The sequence below is a fragment of the Rana temporaria genome, chromosome 12, assembly GCF_905171775.1.
Source record: "Rana temporaria chromosome 12, aRanTem1.1, whole genome shotgun sequence".
In the NCBI taxonomy this organism is placed as follows: Eukaryota; Metazoa; Chordata; class Amphibia; order Anura; family Ranidae; genus Rana; species Rana temporaria.
In genome coordinates, this window is record NC_053500.1 from 137,056,911 (window position 1) to 137,079,494 (window position 22,584).

General features: G+C 47.2%; 1 protein-coding gene across 1 annotated transcript in view; it reads right to left on the reverse strand.

Annotated features, from left to right (window-relative positions):
• The window catches only part of GLP2R (glucagon like peptide 2 receptor), an 85,867-nt gene extending 63,742 nt beyond the window's left edge, over positions 1 to 22,125 (reverse strand). Inside the window, exon 1 of the mRNA XM_040330884.1 lies at positions 21,738 to 22,125. Within this exon, the coding sequence (XP_040186818.1) occupies positions 21,738 to 21,842 (105 nt within the window). The 5' untranslated portion in view covers positions 21,843 to 22,125. The remainder of the gene's footprint in view (positions 1 to 21,737) is intronic.
• Between the last annotated feature and the right edge of the window lie 459 nt (positions 22,126 to 22,584).

Below are 22,584 nucleotides of genomic sequence, written 5' to 3' on the forward strand. Positions count from 1 at the left end.
CTATTTAAGCTTGGACAATAAAACCTGGGAGCTGATTGGTTTCTCTGCAGAGCTGCACCGGATTTTGCACTCTCCAGTGTTGGTAAATCCAGGGCTGTCTTAATGAGAGGGCACACCTGGGCACTGCCCAGGGGCCCCAGCTGCATGGGGGGCCCATGCACTTTCCCCAAAGCAGCTAGACCTTGAGCCCACGCTGCCCCGAAATTGGGGGCCCCATGATGGCACTGAGAGTGATAGATACACAGGGGAGGCAGTCTGCCTCTTACCTACTTGATGTCTGTTTACCTGCACTGTCACCATTGTAGGGGCCCCAGAGCATTACTTTGCCCAGGGGCCCCATGATGCTATTAAGACAGCCCTGGGTAAATCCCACCGGTTTTGTAAGGCCCGTAGTTTCCCTTTAAGTGGAAATGTCTGCTCGGAAGATGAGTAAGTACATGTGGGATGAAGCAAATAACGTGATGCATTATCTGGCGTATAAAGTCGGCGAATGCGGACAGACAGATTGATGTCTTCACCCCGATCACAGCTGGAAACCCACAAAACATGATCGTCATCCGTCTGCCAGAAAAACCATTTATCATTGGACATCCCCGCTCCTCCCTTTGAACTTCCCCAGCGCTCGCCTCTTCCAAATCCTCTTCCATGACCCTTCAGTGAACACCTACTCCACCGTCTGCACCATGACAGGGAGACACCCCACGGGATTCCGGGAAAGGGTTGAAAACCGCCGTTCCCTGGAATCTGCATCTATAAATTATGGGTCTAGTTTGTAGTCATCGCGGCGGATCATTTCCAGGGCTAAAGTGGAAAATCGGATGTTCTTTCACTGAAAGGGAAAAAGGATAACTTGTCACAATGATGTTTTGTTAGCGAGTGACACCAGCTGGACGTCAGACGTTGTGACACCATGCCAATGGGACAACGTCTTGGCAGAAGATGCCTGGGTGGTGACATCCAATGTTACTACTAAGGAGAATTTCATGCCAAATACCAATTCTCTGTGTGCGGTGCTCTAAAACTTTATGGCCCATCTGAGCCAAAGTGCTCAAGTAAATTTCAAGCGAGTGAATATGAATTTCCCAATTTTCCGATCTAACTCCGGCCTCCATCCCTGTTAACCAGGGCTGCCTTAATGAGAGGGCACTGCCCAGGGGACCCAGCTGCATGGGGGGCTCCCTGCCCTTTCCCCAAAGCAGCTGATCCTTGAGCCCGGGCTGCCCTTCTACATCCCAGATATCCCTGCAGCACTCTGACCCCTCTACACCCTAGATGTCCCCTACCTCCTACCTACTTGATTTATGTTTACCTGCACTGTCTCCATTGTAGGGGCCCCAGAGCATTACTTTGCCCAGGGGCCCATGATGCTATGAAGACAGCCCTGCTGTTAACATAAGCTGGTCAGACGCCATTGTGTCCCAGAGTTTCACCTCTATTTTACCAATCTATGCCCCTAAAGTTCTGCCACAACAGCAACTTAAGGTCCCACCACCCCCAAACCCTAGTGCCCAGAATAATATCTTCCTACAGATCTTCTATGGCCCTTCAGTACCCTCCCATTGAATCAATACTTTATCCTCCACCCTCTGTCAATCCAATGACTCTTCATTTCCACTCTTCACCCATTCAATGACTCTCTATCTCTCACCCTCCATCCATCCAGTGACACTTCATCTCCACCCTTTGTCCATCCATCAACTCTCCATTCCCCATATTCTAGCCATTTAATATCTCCTCATCGCCCACCATCTTTACGTCCAATGATACTTCATCTCCAATGTTTGTCTATCCAATTACTATTCATCCATCACCCTCAATCCATCCAATGACTCTGCATCCCTCACACCCTCAATCCATCCAATGACTCTGCATCGCTCACACCCTCAATCCATCCAATGACTCTGCATATCTCATGCCCCCAATCTATCCAATGACCCTTCAATCCTCACCCTCAATCCATCCAATGACTCTGCATCGCTCACACCCTCAATATATCCAATGACCCTTCAATCCTCACCCTCAATCCATCCAATGACTCTGCATCGCTCACACCCTCAATCTATCCAATGACCCCTCAATCCTCACCCACAATCCATCCAATGACTCTGCATATCTCACGCCCCCAATCTATTCAATGACCCTTCAATCTTCACCCTCAATTCATCCAATAGTTATTAACCTCCCACCCCCTAAATTCATCCAATGACTCTTCATCCCTCACCCTTAAATCATCCAATTACACTTAATCCCACACCCTCCCCTCGATTCATCCAATTACCCTTCATCCGTCACCCTCATTTAATCCATAACTCTTAATCCTCCACCCCACTTCATTCAATGACTCTTCGTCTCTCACACCCTCAATCTATCCTACAACCCTTCATCCCCACCATACAATTCATCCAATGACTCTTCTGTCTCCACCCACTGTTTACTCTTCATTCCCCACCATCTTTCCATCCAATGACACTTCATCTCCACCCTTTGTCCATCCATCAACTCTCCATTCCCCATATTCTAGCCATTCAATATCTCTTCATTGCCCACTATCTTTCCATCCAATGAAGCTTCATCTCTACCCTTTGTCTATCCAATTACTATTTACAAATCACCCTCAATTCGTCCAAAGACTCTCCATCCCCCACACCCTCAATCTATTCAATGATCCTTCATCCCCTACCCTCAAATCATCCAATGACTCATTAATCCCTCACCCTCAATTCATCCAATGACTCTTCATCTCTCACCCTCTGTCCATACAATGACTCTTCATCCATCACCCTCAGTCCATCCAAAGACTCTCCATCCCTCACACCCTCAATCTGTCCAATGACCCTTTGTCCAAACCCTTAATTCATCCAATGACTCTTCATTCTCCACCTTTTGTTTACTCTTCATTGCCACCATCTTTCTATACAATGACTCTTCATCTCCATCCTTTGTCTATCCAATTACTCTTCCCCCATCACCTTCAATCTATCCAAAGGCTCGCCATCTCTCACACCCTCAATCTGTCTAATGACTTTGATTAAGAGTCATCCTATGACATAAGAGTCATCCTATGACATAAGAGTCATCCTATGACTGGGATTAAGAGTCAACCTATGACATAAGAGTCATCCTATGACATAAGAGTCATCCTATGACTGGGATTAAGAGTCATCCTATGACTCTTAATCCCATACCCTCAGTTCATCAAATGACTCTTTAGTCTCCACCTTTTTTATACGCTTTATTGCCACCATCTTTCCATCCAATGACACTTCATCTCTACCTTTTGCTATCCAATTACTCTTCATCCATCAACCTTAATCCATCCAAAGACTCTCCATTCCTCACAACCTCAATCTGTCCAGTGACTCTTAGGCCGCGTACACACGGTCGGTCAAAACCGATGGAAACGGACTGAAGGTCCGTTTCATCGGTCCAAACCGACAGTGTGTGGGCCCCATCAGTTATCCTTTGGTCCAAAAATTTAGAACTTGCTTTAAAATTCAACCGATGGACGCCTAACCGATAGGTCAAAACCGATGGTTAGTACGCAAAAGCATCGGTTAAAAACCCGCACATGCTCAGAATCAAGTCGACGCATGCTTGGAAGCATTGAACTTCATTTTTCTCTGCACGTCGTTGTGTTTTACGTCACCGCGTTGGACTCGATCGTTTTTTTAACTGATGGTGTGTAGGCACATCAGACCATCAGTCAGCTTCATCGGTTAACCGATGAGAACGGTCCTTCGGACCGTTCTCGTCGGATGGACTGATCGTGTGTACGCGGCCTTAAACCTCCAACCAAAATTCATCCAATGACCCTTCGTCCTCTACCCTCTGTCCATCCAGTGTTGATTCATTTCCACATTTTGTCTATCCAATCACTCTTCATCCCTTACCCTCTGTTCATCCAACAACCCTTCATTTCCAAGCATTGTCCACTCAATGACTCTCCATCTTGAATATCTGTCCATCAAATAACCCTTTATGCCCATGCTCTGTTCATCCAGTGAGTTTTTATCTCATTCCCTCTATCCAAACAAACCTTCTGTCCATCCAGTAACTCGTCCTCCTCCATCCTCAAGCCATCCAGTGGCTCTCATTCTCACACCCTCAATCCATCCAATAACACTTTATCTCCACTCTGTACCAATAATACATCCGCTCTTTGCCTGTTCAACGTTTTTTTAATCTTTTAATTCCCCATCCTTTGTCCATTTATCAACTGTTCATCTTTACCTCTGTCCATCAAGGGACGCTTCCTCCCCCACCCTCAATCCATCCAACAATTCTTCATTATCCACCTTTTTCCAACTACTCTTCATCCACCACCCCTCTCTCTGTTCAATGACTCTTCCTGCCCAACCTCTGCTAATCCAAAAACTCTTCATCCCCCTCTCAGTTCATTGACTCTTAGTCCATTACCCTCAGTTATTCCAACTCTTTATCACCCCCACCCCCCTATCTGTGCACGGCTCTTCATCCCACACCCTCTGACCATTCATTTCCTTCCCTCTGCCTATGTCCAGATAAGCGATAGCTAGCTTTTCAGGTGAGATTTCTGTTAGTGACGACAGTGGACTGTGGAAGTGTAATGTGTGTTTAACCACTTCAGTACGGACCGTTTTTATCGGACTTGTCCGCTGGTGGATTTTTTGTCTGATGGCTGTACACACCATCAGACCAAATTTCCCGCGGACAGCGAACGCTGTGACATGGACGCGCCGTCGCTGCGACGCTAACGCGGCAACGTGGGCGACCCTGGAAGGTTAATGCTTCCACGCATGCGTCGAATCACTTCGGCGCATGCGAGGGCTTTCGGCCGAGCGGACATGTCCGGTGAGTCGTACAGACGACCGAACATGTCCGACGGACAGGCTTCCAGCGGACATGTTTCTTAGCATGCTAAGAAACATTTGTCCGCTGGAAACTGTCCGATCCGCCAGACAATTGTCCGGTTGGCCATACAGACGACCGAACATGTCCGCGGAAACTGGTCCGCGGACCAGTTTCAGCAGACATGTTCGGTCGTGTGTACGAGGCCTTAGAGTGAGAGGAATAATTCTAGCACTAGATCACCTCTGAACCTCTAAACAGGTAACATTTAAAAAAAATATTTATGTACCGTAGTTTGGCGCCACTCCACGAACATGCGCAATTTAAAAGCGTGACATGTAAGGTATCAATTTACTCACGATAACATCATCTTTCACATTGTGCAAAATAATTGGGCTAACTTTACTGTTTTTTTTTTTTTTTTTTTTTTTTTTTAAACTTTATTTCTTCCCCAAAAAATTGCGTTTGTAAGATACGGCGTGACAAAGTATTGCAATGATCTGTTGAAAAATATATATATAATATTTGGGGGGGAGGGTTCTAAGTAATTTTCTAGCAAAAAATACAAATTTTAACTTGAAAAACAAAAAAAGTCAGAAATAGGTTTGGTCCTTAAGTGGTTTGATTGGGTTTCCATATGGATCGGGATGTAATACGATCGGATACAGTAGATAGATAAATAGAGAGAGAGAGATCTAGACGGATATTTTTATGACCATTGCTCTATAAATTTATGCGTTCCATTATTCAGCCTCGATATTCCCTGTAAGAGGAAAACGTTTTTTGCTGGATGCCGTCCAATCTTCCAGTCTGGCAATGTGTAGAATCCATCTTTAAATCAATCTGTAAAATAATTAGGCAGCTCAGAGATTAGAGAATTTACATCTCACTCTGCCCCTCGCCGCTCTCACTTCATAACAAGATGAATTACCTCCTTAGCGGTTTCATGGCGAGGATTATAGCGTCACTTTGCAGCTGGCGGGGACGTATGTCAGGAATGTAACTGGTATTGATTGAGGATTCGATCGTTGTGCATGCGAATAGAGTGAAGTACGATTGTAGACGAGAGCCTTGTTCTAAAAATGCACCCCAACTCGGAACCATGTCTGAACTATGCCTGACCTCTTTGTTTGCTGCCAATACACCTGCCCCGCTCAACACCAATGCATATAATGCACCACTATCATACAAACAGGGCCCGGGACAAGGGGGTGGGCAGGAGGGTCGGCTGCCCTGGGCACTGTGGTGTCATGTAAGGTGGGCGAGCATCACAAGTAGATTGGAGGTAGGGGATTTGTGTTGGGAGGGGGTGGCAGGAGCAGTGGCGGCCCGTCCATTAGGGGCACCGCCCCCTCTATCCACGGCCGCCACATCCTAATTAATGCTCTATGATCCCCGAACACTACCCCCTATTCATGCGTCTGGCCCCTTTCAGGATGCCGCGCCCATGAATTACAGCGGCCAGGGTTTTTTTTTTTTTTTAAGCGCTTGATTAGTGCCAATGGCTCTAAGGCCTCGTACACACGAGCGGATCTGTCCGATGAAAACGGTCCGCGGACCTGTTTTCATCGGACTGGTCCGCTAGCAGATATCGGTCTGATGGTTGTACACACCATCAAACCGAAATCCCCGTGGACAGGATACGCGGTGACGTGGCCGCGCCGTCGCCGCAACGATGTCGCGGCGACGTGCGCGACCCTGGAAGGTCAATGCTTCCACTCATGCGTCGAATCACTTCGACGCATGCGAGGGCTTTCGGCCGAGCGGACATGTCCGGTAAGTCGTACAGACGACCGAACATGTCCGAGACAGGAGAAAGGAGAAGAAGAGACAGGAGCCGCTGCCCAATGCCCGCCGCAGCCTGATATCTGTCGATGCCCCGATCCCCGCCAGATGTGCCCACCAATGCCCCATCTCCGCCGCTGCCTGATGTGTCCGCCGATGACCCGATCCACGCCACTGCCCGATGTGTCCGCCGATGACACGATCCACGCCACTGCCCGATGTGCCCACCGATGCCCGATCCCCACCGCCCGATGTGCCCGCCGGTTAGATGGGGTAAGTCCCGGTGGACCGGCAGACAGCAAGGGGGGGTTTGAGGTGCCGCGCTGAGTTTGAACTACTGCGCCGGCATATACCGAGCGCAGTACACTCGTGTATAGTCGGGCAAGCTCGGCTCCTCTCGCGGTCACGTCCTGTGCGTCCTGTACGTGACCTCGAGAGTAGCCGAGCCTGCCCGACTATACACGCGGAAAGCGGGTATGTCATGGTCTTACCTCTCTCCTGTCTCCTTCGTTTGACATGTGCTGGCGGCCATCTTGGTTTCTAGGTCTCTTGTAGCCTCCCACCCTGCGGCTCCTCCTTCCCACTGGGAGGAGCTGGATACCTGGCTCACATATATAGGAGGTCTGTGACTTCAGTTCCTTGCTTGGTCCTCCTGTGTGCACATGCTTCTAAGACTGCTGCTGCTTCTGGTTCTGATCCTGGCTTCGTCTGACTTCTCTGCTGGTTCCTGATCCTGGCCTCGTCTGACTTCCCTGCTGGTTCCTGATCCTGGCTTCGTCTGACTTCCCTGCTGGTTCCTGATCCTGGCTTCGTCTGACTACCCTTCTGGTTCCTGACCTCTGGTTTCACCATCCGTTGGACTTTTGCTTTACAGCTTGATTTTCAATAAAGCCTTCTTATTTTCACTTATCTCTTGTTGTACGTCTGGTTCATGGTTCCGTAACATTAGGACCAAGCCATGAATTTTGACGGTACAGAGCCATCCTCGCTACCCACGCTGGTTGCCAGACTTGATCAGCTGGAGTCCCTGTTGGGTCAGTTCGCCGTGGCGTTGCAAACCCTGCTTGAACGCACGGCTCATGTCGCTCCCGTTGCCGATGGGTCGGTTGTCGCTCCTGGGCCCGCTCCTACTGCCGCTCCGGTTGTTGCGCCAGAGTCTACCCCGACACCTGTTGTTGCGCCTGCGGTGTTTCGGGGTATGTCCGGTTCTGCCCCCCTTCCACAACGATTTGGGGGAGAGCCAACTCAGTGCCGAGGTTTCCTTAACCAAGTGGGCATTTATTTCGAGTTGCTGCCACATGCCTTTCCCACTGAGAGATCAAAGGTGGGCTTCTTGATCTCGCTGCTCTCGGACAAGGTCTTGGCCTGGGCCAGCCCTTTATGGGAGAACAACAATCCGGTGGTTGCCGAGTTTTCCGGTTTTGTTGCTTCTCTTCGGAAGGTATTCGATGTGCCGGCTCGCGCCGCCTCTGCTGCGAAGCTCCTTATGTCCGTCAGACAGGGTTCACGATCCGTAGCCGAATACGCCATTGAGTTTCGTACCCTGGCAGCAGAGGTAGGTTGGAATAATGAGGTTCTGGTCGCTGCTTTCTCTCATGGTCTCTCGGATGCCTTGAAGGATGAGGTTGCAGCTAAGGACCTACCAGTGGAGCTCGAGGCTCTTATTTCTTTCCTGATTTTGATTGACACCAGACTCAGGGAGAGACCTTCCTTTAAGGAGCGCCTGCGGAGGCCTCCTAACAGTTTGGCGCCTACTTTTGCTGTCCCACCCGTGCCTCCCTCTCCTCCCACGCCTCCTGGTGTTGACTTGTCTGGGGGTGAACCCATGCAGCTGGGGTTTGCTCGCCTGTCCGAGGGGGAGAGGGTACTTCCGGAGACGCGAGGGCCGATGCATGTACTGTGGTCTCGGTGGGCATTTTCGGTTGGCATGTCCGAACCGTCCGGGAAACGCTCGCACCTGAGATCCTGTCGGGGGCAGATCTTGGGTGGAGTTTCCTCGTCCCCGGTTTCCCGTGTTGATAAACCACTGATCACTGTTGTCCTCTCCTGGGTCGGGGGCTCGGTGACGACCCAGGCGTTGGTGGACTCTGGTGCTGGTGGTTTTTTCATTGATAGTGAGTTCGCTGCCGCCAATTCCATTCCTCTACAGGCTCGAGGTTCCCCGCTGGCTCTAGAGGCGATAGACGGCAGACCCCTCCAGCCGTCACACGTGACTCATGAGACCCTTCCAGTGGGGATAGCCATTGGTGTCGCTCACAGAGAGTCGGTCTGCTTCCAAGTTATTTCGTCTCCACACTACTCGGTGGTCTTGGGGTACCCCTGGCTCCAGAAGCATAATCCGACTTTCGACTGGAGATCGGCCGAGATCCTCTCATGGTCACCACAGTGTGGGGCTAAGTGCATCCATGGGCCTGTCAAGTTGCTGTGTACTTCCTCGGACTCTCTGTTGCCTCCTGAATACGAGGAGTACCGGGATGTATTCGATAAGGTACGCGCAGTTGCCCTACCTCCGCACCGCCCCTATGATTGTGCCATAGAGTTACAACCTGGTGCCGTTCCTCCTCGCGGCAGGGTCTATCCACTGTCGGTTGCGGAGAATGAGGCCATGGAGGAGTATGTGATGGAGGCGCTGTCCCGTGGTCACATTCGCAAATCCTCGTCCCCGGCAGGGGCTGGATTTTTCTTTGTGAAAAAGAAGGGCGTGAGTTGAGGCCTTGCATCGATTACAGGGGTCTCAATCGCATCACGATCAAGAACGCTTACCCGATACCCTTGATTTCAGAGCTGTTCGATCGCCTGAAAGGGGCCACGGTCTTTACCAAACTCGACCTGAGGGCAGCATATAACCTGGTAAGGATCAAGGCGGGCGATGAGTGGAAGACCGCGTTTAACACCAGGACCGGTCATTATGAATCCTTGGTTATGCCCTTTGGGTTGTGCAATGCGCCCGCAGTCTTTCAGGAATTCATCAACGATGTTTTCCGTGACCTGTTGCAGCAGTGTGTGGTGGTCTATTTGGATGACATCTTGGTATATTCTGAATCCATGGAGGCCCACATTCTGGATGTCAAACGAGTGTTGCAACGGTTACGAGAGAACAAGCTGTTCGGTAAGCTTGAGAAATGCGAATTTCACCGATCCCAGGTAACCTTCCTAGGTTACATCATTTCTGCTGAGGGGTTCTCCATGGATCCTGAGAAGGTCTCGGCTGTCTTACAGTGGCCCCAGCCCAGTGGTCTTCGTTCCCTGCAGCGCTTTTTGGGCTTCGCCAATTATTATCGGAAGTTCATCAGGGACTTTTCCATGCTGGCCAAGCCTCTCACGGATCTGACCAGGAAGGGCAGTAATTCCCAGGTCTGGCCGCTCGAGGCCATCCGAGCTTTTGAGGCCCTAAAGTCCGCCTTTGTGTCGGCTCCGATTCTGTCGCATCCCAACCCTGGGTTGCCCTTTGTCCTCGAGGTGGACGCGTCTGAGACGGGAGTAGGCGCTCTTCTGTCTCAGCGTAGAACACCAGAGGGTCCTCTGCTTCCTTGTGGGTTTTACTCCCGGAAACTGTCTCCCACGGAATGCAACTATCAGATTGGTGACAGGGAGTTATTGGCCATCGTGCAGGCCCTTAAAGAATGGAGGCACTTGCTCGAGGGCTCGGTGGTTCCGGTTCTCATCCTGACGGACCACAAGAATCTGACCTACCTTTCTGAGGCCAAGAGATTGACACCACGTCAGGCCAGATGGGCTCTGTTCCTGTCACGTTTTAATTACGTGGTCTCCTACCTACCCGGTTCCAAGAACATCAGGGCGGATGCCTTATCACGGCAGTACTCCGAGCTGTCCAGGGAGGAATCGATTCCGACTTCGGTCATACCTCCGAATCAGATCCTGGCCGCCATTCGCACCAGCCTGACCTCTCCCCTGGGTGAGCAGATTTTGGCGGCTCAATCTGGTGCTCCCTCTGGGAGACCCAACGGCAGATGTTTTGTGCCTGAGGAGTTGCGCACTCGGTTGTTGCGAACCTACCATAACTCCAAGACCGCGGGGCATCCTGGAAAGAATCAGCTGTCCTGGGCTGTTTCACGTCTGTTCTGGTGGCCTTCCCTACGTTCCGACATCGCCGCATATGTAGCGGCATGCTCCGTTTGTGCCCAGAGTAAGTCCCCTCGGCACCTTCCGTTGGGTCTTCTGCAACCCATAGCCACCGGGGACCGCCCATGGTCACACCTGGGGATGGATTTCATCGTGGACCTCCCTGCATCCCGAGGCCATACGGTCATTCTCATGATTGTGGATCGGTTTTCCAAAATGTGCCACTGTGTTCCTCTCAAGAAGTTACCCTCTGCACAAGAGTTGGCCACGATTTTTGCCAGGGAGGTCTTCCGGTTGCACGGTTTGCCCAAGGAGATTGTGTCGGATCGGGGGAGTCAGTTTGTGTCCAGGTTCTGGCGTGCCTTTTGCTCCCAGTTGGGGATTCATCTCTCCTTCTCCTCGGCCTACCACCCTCAGTCCAATGGGGCCGCAGAATGATCCAATCAGGCCTTGGAGCAATTCCTTCGTTGCTATGTCTCCGATCACCAAGACAACTGGGTTGACCTCCTGCCTTGGGCTGAGTTTGCCAGGAACACGGCGGTGAACTCTTCCTCTGGGACGTCTCCCTTCATGGCCAATTATGGGTTCCAACCTGCCGTGTTACCGGAGGCATTCTCTCCCCAGGATATTCCGGCTGTGGAGGATCACCTTTCCGTCCTACGTGCTTCTTGGGTACAGATCCAGAAGTCCCTTGAGGTCTCTGCGCAACGCCAGAAACTCCAGGCTGATCGCAGACGAGCGCCTGCTCCTTCCTACCAGGTCGGAGACCGTGTATGGTTGTCCACCCGCAACCTCAACCTTCGAGTGCCCACTCCCAAGCTGGCTCCTCGCTTTGTTGGTCCCTTCCGAGTGCTTCGCAGGGTAAACCCGGTAGCCTATGCCCTTGCGCTTCCACCTGGCATGCGGATCTCCAACGTGTTTCATGTCTCCCTGTTGAAGCCACTGGTGTGCAATCGCTTCACTTCCTCGGTTCCTCGGCCTCGTCCGGTCCAAGTGGGCAATCACGAGGAGTATGAGGTGAGCAATATCCTGGACTCACGCCTGGTCCGCGGTCGGGTGCAGTTTTTGGTCCACTGGCGTGGTTATGGTCCTGAGGAGCGTTCCTGGGTTCCCTCCGCAGATGTCCATGCTCCTGCCTTGCTCCGAGCCTTCCACGCACGCTTCCCTCAGAAACCGTTTTTTGCACCGCGGAGGAGGGGCCCTTGAGGGGGAGGTACTGTCATGGTCTTACCTCTCTCCTGTCTCCTTCGTTTGACATGTGCTGGCGGCCATGTGGTTTCTAGGTCTCTTGTAGCCTCCCACCCTGCGGCTCCTCCTTCCCACTGGGAGGAGCTGGATACCTGGCTCACATATATAGGAGGTCTGTGACTTCAGTTCCTTGCTTGGTCCTCCTGTGTGCACATGCTTCTAAGACTGCTGCTGCTTCTGGTTCTGATCCTGGCTTCGTCTGACTTCTCTGCTGGTTCCTGATCCTGGCCTCGTCTGACTTCCCTGCTGGTTCCTGATCCTGGCTTCGTCTGACTTCCCTGCTGGTTCCTGATCCTGGCTTCGTCTGACTACCCTTCTGGTTCCTGACCTCTGGTTTCACCATCCGTTGGACTTTTGCTTTACAGCTTGATTTTCAATAAAGCCTTCTTATTTTCACTTATCTCTTGTTGTACGTCTGGTTCATGGTTCCGTAACAGGGTATCGGCGTATATATCGCGCACCCACGATTTTACCCTGAATTTCAGGGCAAAAAAGTGCGCGGTATATGCCGATAAATACGGTATATGCTTAATTCTATTAACTATTTATACTTTGGTGTGTAAATTGGGGCAAGCTGGTAGGGGGCCCCAGAGTTTTACTTTGCCCAGGGACCTGCTATTGAGACGGCCCTGTCGCCCGCTGGGTGGTAAATTCGAAGGGACGTACAGGTACGCCCATTTGCCTGCCCGTGCCATTCTGCCGACCTATATCGGCGTGCGGCAGTTGGCAAGTGGTTAAAGGAAACCCCACCCCCTCCTATTCCAAGTCATTAAAATAATCACATAGAATCTTGGAGAGGAGATGAGCGAGGTAATTGGTTTGTGAGTACCGGTTCTCGGTCCCAGTAGCACTTTGTGGTCTAAGTAGCTCAGAAGAGGAAGTGAGTGATGAGGAAGCGCTCAGAAGTGGCAGTTGTTTATGATACGGAGATGGCGGAACGCTCAGCGCCTGGTGCCGCCAACTCTTATCAGATTTTTTTGTAAACAGAATTATGCCATCTCCGTCTGACTTTTTCCATCCACCCGATCCATTTCACAGCGGAGCGCTCTGAAAATGCCCCCCCCCCCCACCCCACCCCAACAAGGAAAAGATAAAGTTCTTCTCCCGGGGGAAGACATTGTATTACACACCGCTGATTTCCTGCCAAGTCCAGCCATTGATGCCCGTTGTCTGCTGCCTCTGGGGAGCCTCCTTAAAGCAAGAGAACAATGGCCTCCTATCTGTAGATGTCGTGGTGTTTGGTGCCGATAGCAGGCTGGCTGTGATTGGGACTCCGTAAAGCTAATCGGGATTTTTTTTTCGCTCCTCGAAATTCCCACGTTCCCCCCGGCCTGTTCTATGATAACAAAACGTCCAGCAGCTTTGATGGCGCTCTGTTTGTTCTGGTCTCTGACCTCCGGGGCTCCGGCATAAACCGCATGCGTGACCCCCTCATATAAACACAGTAATCCCAATTTCTCTTGTTGTTAGGAGGAGATGAAAAATGAAAGTCGAACGCCAAAGTGGTGACGGCTTTTCCCGAGAGGATGGTATTTCCTGGGAATAGAATCAGGGCCGTCTTTAAGGCAGGGCAAAAGGGGCAACCAATCAATGAGCCTTCCTCCTGCTGGTGATCCCTCTAGTGATATCGAATGAGCTATATAGAGGGATCAGGACCTCCTTCCTCCTGCTGGTGACCCCTCTAGTGATATCTAATGATCTATATAGAGGAATCAGGACCCCCTTCCTCCTGCTGGTGATCCCTCTAGTGATATCTAATGATCTATATAGAGCAGGGGTGGCAAACACAAGGCCCGGGGGCCGAATCCGGCCCGCCAAGCCTTGTCATGTGGCCCAATGGTGCTCTGTGCGGACTCTGATGTAATGGGGGTCTGTGCGGACTCTGATGTAATGGGGGTCTGTGCGGACTCTGATGTAATGGGGGTCTGTGCGGACTCTGATGTAATGGGGGTCTGTGCGGACTCTGATGTAATGGTGCTCTGTGCGGACTCTGATGTAATGGGGGTCTGTGCGGACTCTGATGTAATGGGGGTCTGTGCGGACTCTGATGTAATGGGGGTCTGTGCGGACTCTGATGTAATGGGGGTCTGTGCGGACTCTGATGTAATGGGGGTCTGTGCGGACTCTGATGTAATGGGGGTCTGTGCGGACTCTGATGTAATGGTGCTCTGTGCGGACTCTGATGTAATGGTGCTCTGTGCGGACTCTGATGTAATGGGGGTCTGTGCGGACTCTGATGTAATGGGGGTCTGTACGGACTCTGATGTAATGGGGGTCTGTGCGGACTCTGATGTAATGGGGGTCTGTGCGGACTCTGATGTAATGGGGGTCTGTGCGGACTCTGATGTAATGGGGGTCTGTGCGGACTCTGATGTAATAGGGGTCTGTACGGACTCTGATGTAATGGGGGTCTGTGCGGACTCTGATGTAATGGGGGTCTGTGCGGACTCTGATGTAATGGGGGTCTGTGCGGACTCTGATGTAATGGTGCTCTGTGCGGACTCTGATGTAATGGGGGTCTGTGCGGACTCTGATGTAATGGTGCTCTATGCGGACTCTGATGTAATGGTGCTCTGTGCGGACCCCTGAATTCCTGCACTGTGTACGTAGCATAATCTTGACGTAATCCTGAACTCTGCATTCTGTATGTAGTGCGACCCATATACAACTGGCCCTTTGAGGGCAACCACACTGCTGATGCGGCCCACGATGAATTTGAGTTTGCCACCCCTGATATAGAGGGATCAGGACCTCCTTCCTCCTGCTGGTGATCCCTCTAGTGATATCTAATGATCTATATAGAGGGATCAGGACCTTATTCCTCCTGCTGGTGACCCCTCTAGTGATATCTAATGATCTATATAGAGGGATCAGGACCTTATTCCTCCTGCTGGTGACCCCTCTAGTGATATCTAATGTTCTATATAGAGGGATCAGGACCTTATTCCTCCTGCTGGTGACCCCTCTAGTGATATCTAATGATCTATATAGAGGGATCAGGACCTTATTCCTCCTGCTGGTGATCCCTCTAGTGATATAAAGATCTATATAGAGAATCAGGACCTCCTTCCTCCTGCTGATGATCCCTCTAGTGATATAAAGATCTATATGGAGGAATCAGGACCCCCTTCCTCTTGTTGGTGACCCCTCTAGTGATATCTAATGACCTATATAGAGGAATCAGGACCTCCTTCCTCCTGCTGGTGATCCCTCTAGTGATATCTAATGATCTATATAGAGCAGGGGTGGCAAACACAAGGCCCGCGGGTCAAATCCGGCCCGCCAAGCCTTGTCATGTGGCCCAATGGGGGTCTGTGCGGACTCTGATGTAATGGGGGTCTATGCGGACTCTGATGTAATGGGGGTCTGTGCGGACTCTGATGTAATGGGGGTCTGTGTGGACTCTGATGTAATGGGGGTCTGTGCGGACCCCTGAATTCCTGCACTGTGTACGTAGCATAATCTTGACGTAATCCTGAACTCTGCATTCTGTATGTAGTGCGACCCATATACAACTGGCCCTTTGAGGGCAACCACACTGCTGATGCGACCCTCGATGAATTTGAGTTTGCCACCCCTGATATAGAGGGATCAAGACCTTATTCCTCCTGCTTGTGATCCCTCTAGTAATATAAAGATCTATATAGAGGAATCAGGACCTCCTTCCTCCTGCTGGTGACTCCTCTAGTGATATCTAATGATCTATATAGAGGAATCAGGACCCCCTTCCTCCTGCTGGTGACCCCTCTAGTGATATCTAATGATCTATATAGAGGGATCAAGACCTCCTTCCTCCTGCTGGTGATCCCTCTAGTGATATCTAAAGATCTATATAGAGGAATCAGGACCCCCTTCCTCCTGCTGGTGATCCCTCTAGTGATATAAAGATCTATATAGAGAATCAGGACCTCCTTCCTCCTGCTGGTGATCCCTCTAGTGATATAAAGATCTATATGGAGGAATCAGGACCCCCTTCCTCTTGTTGGTGATCCCTCTAGTGATATCTAATGATCTATATAGAGGGATCAAGACCTTATTCCTCCTGCTGGTGACCCCTCTAGTGATATAAAGATCTATATAGGAGATCAGGACCCCCTTCCTCCTGCTGGTGATCCCCATAGTGATAACTAAAGAGCTATATAGAGGAAATGGGACCTCCTTCCTCCTGCTGGTGACCCCCCTAGTGATATCTAATGATCTATATAGAGGGATCATGACCTCATTCCTTCTGCTGGTGACCCCTCTAGTGATAATTAAAGATCTATGTAGGGAATTACCCCCCCCCCTCCCAAATCACCCCACAGTCCATAATTTGCGATAAAATACAATCTTTGGTGAATTAACCCATTATTAATGCTCTGCCAGCAGCTGTTCAGCCAGGATGCTGACTGCTCTGCCTCATGGACAACCTCTAGTTTTCTAGAGGGTGCAAGTATCACCCTGTATAGCTATGATCACGGGCAGGGCCGTCTTTAACACAGGGCAAAAAGGCAAAAGGGGAAGCTGCTTGGGCCCAGTCATTGTTGTGGGGCCCAAAGCAGCTGCCTCTTGAGCCCGCAAATAACTGGGAAGTGAATTCGGGAGGGCCCAAGAAAATGGTCCAATCAATATTAAAGACAGCCCCAATCACAGGGTGCTGCAGGTATAAAAAATGATAATAAAAGGCTATAAATACAAGTGAGATCCCACTGAAAATACACCAGTTTGCCTTTCTAGCCTCATATAAAGAAGAACTCCGCTCTAATGGGATATCAGGAAATTGATCCACAGACGGTCGTTAAAGGTAATCCCCGGCGTTTCCCCGGCATTTTCTCCACAGGCGGCTATGCATTTGGGGAACGGGGCCAGGCTGGTGGTAAGAGCTCAGGAAGTAGAAGTAAAAAATGCCTCTTTAAGATCGGAGAAATCTGGAATTGGCGAACGGAGGACGTGCGGGAAGATTTATCGCCTTCCATCGCGAATCTATTTTTCATATTTTAGAGTCGAGCTTTGTGCAGATCTCCCTTCCAAACACAACAGCTGCCGGGGCGGCTCGGAGCGCAGGAACACACGGAGCGGCTGCCATATATCACACTTAAGAATGCGCCGCTGATGGCGAAACATGTTATCCGCGATCACCCCCAAACCAAATATCTTTATAAGGTAACGGTGGAATCTGCAGGACGCTCCCGGTCCGGGGAAGTATCGCGAGGGTAAGGCCGCTATATGGGACGCAGAAGGTGCAAAAAAAAAGTGCGCTTTTCCTTGGTGCTAACAAAGGAAATGTGTTACAGGGCCTTGAAAAAGTATTCATACCCCTTGAAATTTTCCACATTTCTTTTAATGTTGCAACCAAAAACGTAAATGTATTTTATTGGGATTTTATGTGACAGACCAACGCAAAGTGGCACCTAATTGTGAAGTGGAAGGAAAATTATAAATGTTTTTTACAAATAAATATGTGAAAAATGTGGGGGGGGGGTACATTTGTACTCACCCCCCTTTACTCTGATGCCCCCTAACTAAAATCTAGAGGAACCAATTGCCTTCAGAAGTCACCTAATTTGTAAATAGAGTCCACCTGTGTGTAATTTATTCTCAGTATAAATACAGCTGTTCTGTGAGGCCCTCAGACTTTTGTTAGAGAACCTTAGTGAACAAACAGCATCATGAAGGCCAAGGAACACACCAGACAGGTCAGGGATAAAGTTGTGGAGAAGTATAAAGCAGGGTTAGGTTATAAAAATAAATCCCAAGCTTTGAACATCTCACGGAGCTTCTGTTCAATCCATCATTGGAAATGGAAAGAGTATGGATGGCACAACTGCAAACCTACCAAGACATGGCCGTCCACCTAAACTGACCGGGCCGGGCAAGGAGAGCATTCATCAGAGAAAGCAACCAAGGGGCCCATGGTAACTCTAGAGGAGCTGCAGAGATCCACAGCTCAGGGGGGAGAATCTGTCCACAGGACAACTATTAGTGGTCTCTCCACAAATCTGCCCTTTATGGAAGAGTGACAAGAAGAAAGATATTGAGAAGCCATGTGGGAAAACACACATGTGGGAGAAGGTGCTCTGGTCAGATGAGACCAAAATGTAACTTTTGGCATTAGAAGGGAAAACGCTATGTGTGGCAGAAAACAAACACTGCGCATCACCCTGAACACACCACCCCCACTGTGAAACATGGTGGTGGCAGCATTATGTTGTGCAGATGTGGGGAGCTGCGGTGGCTCAACGCGATTGGCACTGCGCTGACAAGCCATTCACCTCTGCAGCTAGGGGTTCGGATCCCGGTCTCGGCTACATGTAAATTGAGTTTGGTGGTCTCAGCCCAGCTCCCGGTGGGTGTGCTATGCGAGGTAAGCCTGCGCTTAGTACGCCCACCCCCCTCCCACAAAAACCACCACACCCAGACGCACTCGAAATTGGGTTAACATGCACGCACTTTGACCACGCGGTCTCTAAAAAGAGAGGCGAAGGACTAACGGGGCTGGTTGAGCGGGCTAGATCCTCTCACTCCCTTATAGGGAGTCCCTCTGCCCCGTTGGGCTTCAAAGCGGAGCAGGTAGGACGGGCTGTGTGGGAGGACCCCTCACACACCCGCCATTGCCACCCGGGGCATGGAGAAAGGTGGCAGATTGCCTCTGGGGGAGGCCTGCCTACTCCCAACTCCTGCAGTCCGGCTCCTCTCTCGAGTACACGCACAAAATACACTTTAAAAAATAAAAAAATTATGCTTTTCATGGAGGAGAGGGCATACACATTCCTCACAAGTCAGAGATAACCAAAAGGGGCCCATTGACTATTGGGGCTCACATGGGCAGCTAGGGGGTGTAGGACGGCTTTACCATTCAACTGTCAGAATTGCCAGATTCAGCACTGTCATTGGAAAACCTGTCAACCCTTTATATTTTTTCCACAATTTGACCCAGCTCCGTGGGGGCGGGGCTTACTCAGCCAAGACATATTTAAACATATCATGGGCATAGCAAGACAGAACTTGAGCTGTATATGGAGCTAAACCCACCATTCTCTACGTCCCATCTATGAACAGATGCCGTGCCAGGTGAGGCCACCCAATCAGGTCTCAGTCTGCTGGACTAATAACAGTGAGAGATGAATTCTGATTGGCAGATGTCGGTTGTAGCTCTTAGCACTTTGATTCACATCCAGCACAAACCCGCACAGGGCCCTCACCTACCAACAAGAACAAACTCGCCTCTATGTATGAAAAACGTCCATATGGAGGAAGTCAGACGGTCATTTTTCATTTTACAAAAACAAATCGCGTTCCTCTTACTGCGCCAGCGAAATGCAAATCATAACACCAGGGCTGCACCAGAAGCACTAATGTGATTTTATATATATATATATATATAAAAACATGAAAATAAAAATACTGCTGTGAAAGGCTCATATCATTTTCTGTGCATTCAAATATATCAGATAAATTTAAAATATTCTTAAAATAATATGAGAGAGAGAAAATAATAAATGATAGTAATATTATTAATAAGTAGATAGATAGAGGATAATATTAATAATAAGAAGTAGATAATAATGATGATAGATAGATAGATAGATAGATAGATAGATAGATAGATAGATAGATAGATAGATAGATAGATAGATAGATAGTGGAGAGAAATAATAATAATGATATTATCAATAATTAATAATTAGTTCATTAGTAAAAATCATAGATAGATAATGAAGAGAGCGAGAGAGGAAGAGGAATAGAAATAATAATAATAATAATAATAATATTAATAAAAAACGATAATAATAATATTATTAATAATTAGATAGACAGATAGATAAATAAATAGTGGAGAGAAATAATAATAATAATAATGATATTATCAATAATTAATAATAATAATTAGTTCATTAGTAAAAATCATAGATAGATAATGAAGAGAGCGAGAGAGGAAGAGGAATATAAATAATAATAATAATAATAATAATAATATTAATAAAAAATGATAATAATATTATTAATAATTAGATAGACAGATAGATAAATAGTGGAGAGAAATAATAAGATAATGGAGAGAAATAATAATAATGATATTATCAATAATTAATAATAATAATTAGTTCATTAGTAAAAATCATAGATAGATAATGAAGAGAGCGAGAGAGGAAGAGAAATAGAAATAATAATAATAATAATAATAATATTAATAATAATAATAATGATAATAATAATAAAAAATGATAATAATATTATTAATAATTGGATAGATAGATAGATAGATAGATAGATAGATAGATAGATAGATAGATAGATAGATAGATAGTGGAGAGTGGAACAGGGAGAGAGAAATACAAATATTAATAATGGTAATAAATTATAATAATATAATTAATAAGTAGAAAGATAGATAGGAAATGTATATTATTAATAAAAATAATAACAACAAATAAATAGATAGATAGATAGATAGATAGATAGATAGATAGATAGATAGATAGATAGATAGATACAGTTTAGAGAGAGAAATGGAAATAATAATAATAATATAATAATAATAATAATAATAATAATAATAATAATGATAGATAATTGAGTGAGCGAGAGAGAGAGAGAGAAATATAAATAATAATAATGATAATAAATAATAGTAATATTATTAATAAATAGATAGAAGATAATATTAATAATAATAGGAAGTAGATAATATTAATAAGTAGAAAGTTAGATAGATAGAGAAATAATATTAATAATAATAATACATTATATTAATAATAATAATAATAATAATAACAAATATATAGGTAGCTAGATAAATAGATAGAGAGAAATAGAGATAACAATAATAACAATTATTATTATTATTATTAATAATAATAATCAAAAATAATGATAGATAGATAGATAGATAGATAGATAGATAGAGTTTAGAGAGAGAAATGGAAATAATAATAATAATAATAATAATATTAATAATAATAATAAGAATAATAATAATGATAGATAATTGAGTGAGCGAGAGAGAGAGAAATATAAATAATAATAATGATAATAAATAATAGTAATATTATTAATAAATAGATAGAAGATAATATTAATAATAATAAGAAGTAGATATTATTAATAAGTAGAAAGTTAGATAGATAGAGAAATCATATTAATAATAATAATAATAATAATAACAATAATAATAACAAATATATAGGTAGCTAGATAAATAGATAGAGAGAAATATAGATAACAATAATAAGAATTATTATTATTATTATTAATAATAATAATCAAAAATAATGATAGATAGATAGATTATAGGATAAAAATCAACTCTCAGGATAAGAGATGTCCAGCCAATAATGGCATGTGTGTAATGTCTAGTAATGGCATTGTGTGTAATGTCTAGTAATGGCATTGTGTGTAATGTCTAGTAATGGCATTGTGTGTAATGTCTAGTAATGACGCAGTATTTGATTTCAATCATTTTTTCGATCAATATTGCTAATCGATAACAATCAGCACCGCCTCCAGCTGACACAAACACACAAATATGAAAAATATGAAAAAAGTTGCATATTTTAAAAAAATGTGTTTACTTTGCGGCACCATTTCATATCAGCGATGCACCAAAAAAGTGACGCTGCGGAATGGCGGGAATATTAGTGACGCGTATTAATGGTTATCGTCTCCCCCGGCAGGTCCCAGGCAGCGCTGCTTCATGTCACAACTCGTGTTCAGCAATGTAAATCTCGCAGAATTTGCGTCCATTTTCGGCGTGCAATAAAAAGCAGCGACGAGGAAGGCGCAACAGGGACATCAAAAATTATATTTCTTCTTACCTGTTTCGCGGGCAGCAACATGACGAGGAGAAGGGTCGCCCGGCAGCACCAGCTCTTCCCCGTCGCTGGTCCGGAGCGTTTCTCTGCTTTGATAATGTCCCCCATAGCCGCTCATCAATAATCGTCATACACTCCGGCTGACGCAACTCCGCGGGACGACTCGGCAAACTCTGACCGACAACGCATGCACCGGTGACACTTTCACAAGCATTAGGAGCGTTGTGTTGGCACGGGCGCCGCACAGTAACAGAGGGAGCGCGTCTGCATTCCTGGACCGCCACGCGCCGGACACAAAACTCTGTTCTTTAGAACATCTGTCGGTGGGATTGCTGGAGGGTGACGCACGCCCAACCAGCTCCTCTCACTGTCTGTACAGTCAGGGAAACTTTTCAGCAGACATCAGAGATCAGGAGAGGCACTGGCTTCCTTTTTTTTTTTTTTTTTTTGGCCCCTCCAATGGGAGCGAACGTTTGGATTTCCAGCTCTTGGAATTACGCATCTGGAAGGCCATGCAGACTCTTCCCCACTGCGCTCCACATTAAACAAACGCTAAATCTTTTCTCACATTTGGCGAAATGTGAAATCTGAGGGGGGAAAAGATAATTCCAGAGTTTCTTCCTTACTTTTCTCTGCTGCATCTTCAGTCCGGATATTTCTACAGAATTTTTCTTTTGGAAGACTTTGTATCAATACAGTAAAACCTTGGATTGCTAGCATAATTCGTTCCAGAAACATGCTTGTAATCCAAAGCGCTTGTATATCAAAGCAAATTTCCCCATAAGAAATAATGGAAACTCAGATGATTCGTTCCACAACCATTTATTCACAAGTCCTTCCATTTAGAGTC